Below are 5,033 nucleotides of genomic sequence, written 5' to 3' on the forward strand. Positions count from 1 at the left end.
GAGAGAAGATGAAAAAATGTGACGGTAAATGCTCAAATGTTGTCAATTCCCATAAATATATGCGCAGTACACAACCATCAAATCTCAACCCGTTTGCACACAAATGCTACTATTCGTCGTGTCGCAAAGCTTATGACATTTAATAACCCGTCACAAGCAAGACTTATTGTTAAATAAATAGGATATGGCGAGGGGTTTGAGGATGGAGCAGAAATATTTGAATAATTAAGTAAAAAGTAAATGAAACTTTTAGAATTTGTTTCCATTTTAATGAAGGAAATTACAACTTTACATGTCATGTTTACGATTAGAAAGTCTAAAAATCTCCATAAAAATGGTGAAAATACGTTAACCTTAATTCATACTTGTACTCTTTGCAGGAATTGTGCAGCTCAAAATATTGCCCTCAGTAACATTCAAAATAACAGTTACATTACATACATTACATTCAAGTCGTAAACTATTCCGTCAACAGTGGATGTTTACCACTCCGAAATTCTTAACAAAGAAAACTTCTCGTAATGCCAGTTAAATATCGCAAATAATACCAAGTTCTATCAACAAATTCAACTTCAATTATTGTCTGCCCCGTATACAAGTAATCAAGAGTTACAACTTCTGAGTCATTGCTGAAGGTTGAGTACTTCCAGCATTAATTAAAGATTACTAAATATTACAACGGCAAAAAAAAGAAAGAAAAAAAATAAGTCTAACATAATCCTAACAATGAAGAACCCTGGCACTCTGGAAGTACATAAGTTGTCGCTCCACTTGACGTGATAGACTGATATCTTGCTGTGTATTATGCAGTGTGAACACTTGCCTACCTGCTCAAGTCTTGATTCCTACAAGTTATAATCGGCTAACCCTTCCCACCCTGAGAAAGAAAACTGTCACAATTTTAGCTACACACAAAACTTCCAACTGAAGTTGAACAAGCAAGCATGCAATATTACTCGGACATGGTACGAGTCTTGGATACAGGTTCAGACTAGTGCTCGTTTTTGGGACACGGGGACTCTATCCTGGCATTGCTAAAAAATAAAGGTACTTGAACCACATCTTCAAAATATAAATTTGGACTTTTACAAAATTAAGTAAAGAGATGTTTGAGATTTGAGGCCTAATAATCAAGACTCAGACTCTATGCAGCTATGCTTGATATGCTAGCTTAGTAGCTTTTGTCTCTAAGAAAGGCTGCGGTACCTATATGCCTGAATGTTGTGTTAGATACGGGTATGGCCCTAGAAGTGTAAGAGGAGAAGCAACATAGTGCAAATGTGAAACAATGATGTAAGCAAACAACTGATAACATATGGTTGCTAAAATCCAGCAATAGAAACTACAATACAGTTGTAGTCTAGAATTCATACTTTGCGTGGTGGAGTTCCAGGTCTCAACATATGGTTGCTAAAATCCATTTTGCCTTTCTTTTCCAGAGCTTTGAGGATCTGAAATGAACATGTGAGTGAATCATCCACGCTCATCATGGCTCCAGCATTATCAAATTCCCCGCAGTAATTAGGTGCTGAAAATATGGTGACCAGTTGGCGATCGGCGAAAAATTCATAACCATCTTCCACTACCTGATCATTCATGGAGCAACACAAAGAGAGCAGTAATTATGTTGGAAGCACATCAAAATATTCTACTTGATTCAATACAAACAGTTTAGAGACTGCCTCACCGAAAAATGTGGGACAAACTATTTGAAAGAGGTCCAAAAAAAATAAAAATAAAAAGATTAAAACAAAAATATAATAACAACGAAAAGGTGATCTCGTGCTCTTTCAACTATAGGGGAGCAAAAAGATAATATTGACAAGAAGTTACCTGATGGGCCCTGCATATCAAGTCCATGTCATGTTTCTCAAGAAATTCTGAAACCACATCAGCACCAAAAGTGTAAGAAACGCCTCGATCATTCTCTCCCCAGCCTCCAAGTTCTTTCTCAGGATCAGCCCACAATAAATCACAAAGAAGCCCTTGATCAGGGACATCCACCGGGCGAGCAATATTCCTGATTTGGTCCAAATTTTTCAAATCAGGAGATAATCCTCCATGCATGCACAAGATCTTTTCATCAATAAGGGCGGCAGCTGGCAGGCAATTAAAGCAATCCGTGAATGTTTTCCACAGGCGGACATTATACCTTCTCTTGCACTCGTCATAAAACCCATATATGCGATTGATGGAAGCGCATTCATGGTTTCCCCTAAGAAGAAAGAAATTCTCCTTATACTTAATCTTGTATGCAAGAAGAAGGCAAATGGTTTCTATGCTCTGCTTACCACGATCAACATAATCTCCAAGAAACAGATAATTTGCCTCTGGAGGCAAACCACCATACTCAAACAATCGAAGAAGATCAGAGTACTGACCATGAACATCACCTGATGATTATAGAATCACATTAGTAGAAGTTCCATAAGAGCCAGTATTGAAAGAATTCAATGATGTTGAAAGCAGATTGTCTAGTGAGCAATGACTACATGATGCTAATGATACATTGAAATATGCAGGAAAAGTACTGCGGTGCAAAAATAGTTACTGACCCCGAGTTCATATACACAAAGCTTAAACAAGATGATTTTGCGTGAAACCAATCCATTATCCATTATCCTTATAATTGTACAAGGATACATAAGGATTCGAGTTTGTCTCACATGTTAAACTGTCTTATACAAGACTCCTTAGTTCATATAGATAATCTATTGTAGATGGATAGGGTATTCAGAAGTCAGAGATACTAAGCATTAAGCAGATATCAGAGAGTACAAGGTATAAGTCATACAGTCATCAATAAATGTAACTTGCAGCCCACCTCTTTCTAACAGCCATTGAATACAGAGATAGCATACGCCATGACAGAACAAGTAATACGGAATCGCCTCCTTTCTACTAAAGCAAGAAATAGGGGAAAAAATAACTGAAAACTAACTACCCAACATCATCCCGTTGCCCTTTGAGATAACATATTCAAGTACGATGAGTGACAACTTATAACTTACCAGACAAGTCGAGTAGAGCGAGGCTGTATCAAAGATTTACAAACTCAAGGGGAGCATTTTTCAGAAAAGACAATTATTGTTAAGAGGCCTAATAATCAAGACTCAGACTCTATGCAGCTATGCTTGATACCCTAGCTTAGTAGCTTTTGTCTCTGAGAAAGGCTGCAGTGCATTTCCCCTACCTATATGCCTTAGTGTTGTGTCAGATACGGCATACAGGTACTAAGTACTTGCAGAAGCGGGCAAAGAATTTTTATTTGGGGAGGCAAAAATTTCGAGGGAGGTCTAAGCAGTAACTCTATACGGTAAACTGGGGGGGGGGGGGGGGATCTGAAGTTTTAACTAAAAATGTCAAATTTATCATCGTTCTAACGGGAAAGCTCCCTACAATCCCCTTGGCTCCACCAAGGGTGCACTGAGTTCTTGTTTTGTTGCGCATTTAATTCATAAGAATTAGAAAACCCTAGAAGTTAACAAAAAGGATAAAATCGGATTCCCTAGCAAAGTCTAATCCCTTCAAAACAGAGAAAATCGCTGAGTTGACGGTTAGGTAAGCGTGAGTTCCAACATGAATACAATCCGACTACCCCAACCAAACAACGTTTACCCAATTAACATAAATCAAAGAAAATCAACAATCATCCAATTTTTGCAAATAAACAGATAATGAAAAACAAAACTAATAGTCTTTCCGTCCCCGTCCCGGTCAATACTCAATGGGTATCCTTTCTTTGGAATCCTACTCGCAACAAAGACAACAATTCATAACTACTAATTTAAATAGTAAAAAAATAAACAAGTAATTGGGGCGGAGGGAGTAATGGATAACTATTGACAGAGACGGAGCGAGTAGTAATAAGGCGATAAAAGAATAAGAAGAAATACCACAAATTTTGATAGGAGCTTCAAGTTCAAGCAAATTAGGTTGACTTAGAAAGATATCCTTAGAAGCAATACAAAGCTGACGAATCTCGGATTCTTGAAGATTAACGGGTCGAACCGTTCTACCATTCTTCGCCTCCACTAACCTCCGTATGATTTCATCTACTAACCCCTCGTCCATCTTCACCCGTCCAATCAAACTTTTTACCCCGGCGGTAAAACTGAGTTCAAACGGCGTAGTTTTGATGATGTAAAAAGGGAGCGAGGTGGGGCTTTACCGCGTTCTCTATCTCTCTGTTGTGGAATTGGAATTACTGGAAGTGAGGAGAGAGAAGAGAAGCGGTAGGCGAACGGAAGGGAAAGAAAGGGGAAGAAAGGGGAAGGGAGTGGACCATAATCGTCATGACCTAATTCGGTTTATTTAAAGTTTTTAAAACTCTCGACTCACTTTCTAAATTCTACTAATTTCTAACCCTACTTGCTCGTACAAAGTTGTTGACTAATTTTCCTAATTTTTTTTTTTTTTTAAATTACGGGTACTCTAGATCTCGTGCAAAGTGCAATACATGAACCCTATATAAAATTTTCTATTTTTATAAAATTATTTATATTTATATATTGGTACTTCATTAACATTTCTCATTTTATTCTACATTGATAAAAAAAAAGAAGTGAGAAATGAAAATTAATCAAGATAATTGAGTAATGAGTTGAAACATAGTTTAATGAAAATATTTTTATACCAAAAGTAAATGATTCAATTTATAAAATTTTCTCAATTTGTTTTGTCAGTAAAACTAACAACGATTTACAATTTTGCTTTTATACGGAATATGGTAAAGTCATTATCTAATACTACTCCGTAATAATATCAATAAAAGATTTAGCAATTTATACTTTTATACTCCCTCCGATCCAGACAGATGTTAACATTGGAAAAATTGGGTTATCAATACTATATATTAAATCCAGAAACCAAGGGACTTCAATGTAATTAAAGAAAGTTATACAAATTAATTATAATATATAGTTTTAAATCACTAGCACCGTGTGATGGACCCGATTAAGGGATCTTAATGCAAATATTATATAGTTTGGGTTAAAAATTAAATTATATAGAAGCTTGGTAATTTTCCTAAA

General features: G+C 36.4%; 1 protein-coding gene across 2 annotated transcripts; it reads right to left on the minus strand.

Annotated features, from left to right (window-relative positions):
• Positions 1 to 535: 535 nt before the first annotated feature.
• Positions 536 to 4,303, minus strand: LOC141653628 (serine/threonine-protein phosphatase PP1). Of its 2 annotated transcripts, none has more exons than XM_074461460.1 (4): positions 3,897 to 4,303; positions 1,834 to 2,393; positions 1,374 to 1,586; positions 536 to 877 (listed from the first exon to the last, which is right to left on the minus strand). In XM_074461460.1, the coding sequence occupies exons 1-4, from the start codon at positions 4,072 to 4,074 to the stop codon at positions 863 to 865; spliced, it is 966 nt and encodes a 321-aa protein (XP_074317561.1). In that variant the 5' UTR covers positions 4,075 to 4,303; the 3' UTR covers positions 536 to 862. The 2 variants fall into 2 exon arrangements, with proteins under 2 accessions (XP_074317561.1, XP_074317560.1); XM_074461459.1 differs by having other exon boundaries at positions 536 to 890.
• Positions 4,304 to 5,033: the final 730 nt, after the last annotated feature.

This window comes from Silene latifolia, chromosome 4 (genome assembly GCF_048544455.1).
Source record: "Silene latifolia isolate original U9 population chromosome 4, ASM4854445v1, whole genome shotgun sequence".
Classification (NCBI taxonomy): domain Eukaryota; kingdom Viridiplantae; phylum Streptophyta; class Magnoliopsida; order Caryophyllales; family Caryophyllaceae; genus Silene; species Silene latifolia.

What these genes read in the sequence shown, in the direction of transcription:
- LOC141653628 (XM_074461459.1), bottom strand. Translation starts at nt 4,074, where the DNA reads ATGGACGAGGGGTTAGTAGATGAAATCATACGGAGGTTAGTGGAGGCG. An exon ending in AGCTCCTATCAAAATTTGTG is followed by an intron (nt 2,394 to 3,896) that starts GTATTTCTTCTT and finishes TATAATCATCAG; the next exon opens with GTGATGTTCATGGTCAGTAC. An exon ending in CTGGAACTCCACCACGCAAA is followed by an intron (nt 891 to 1,373) that starts GTATGAATTCTA and finishes AAATTGTGACAG; the next exon opens with TTTTCTTTCTCAGGGTGGGA.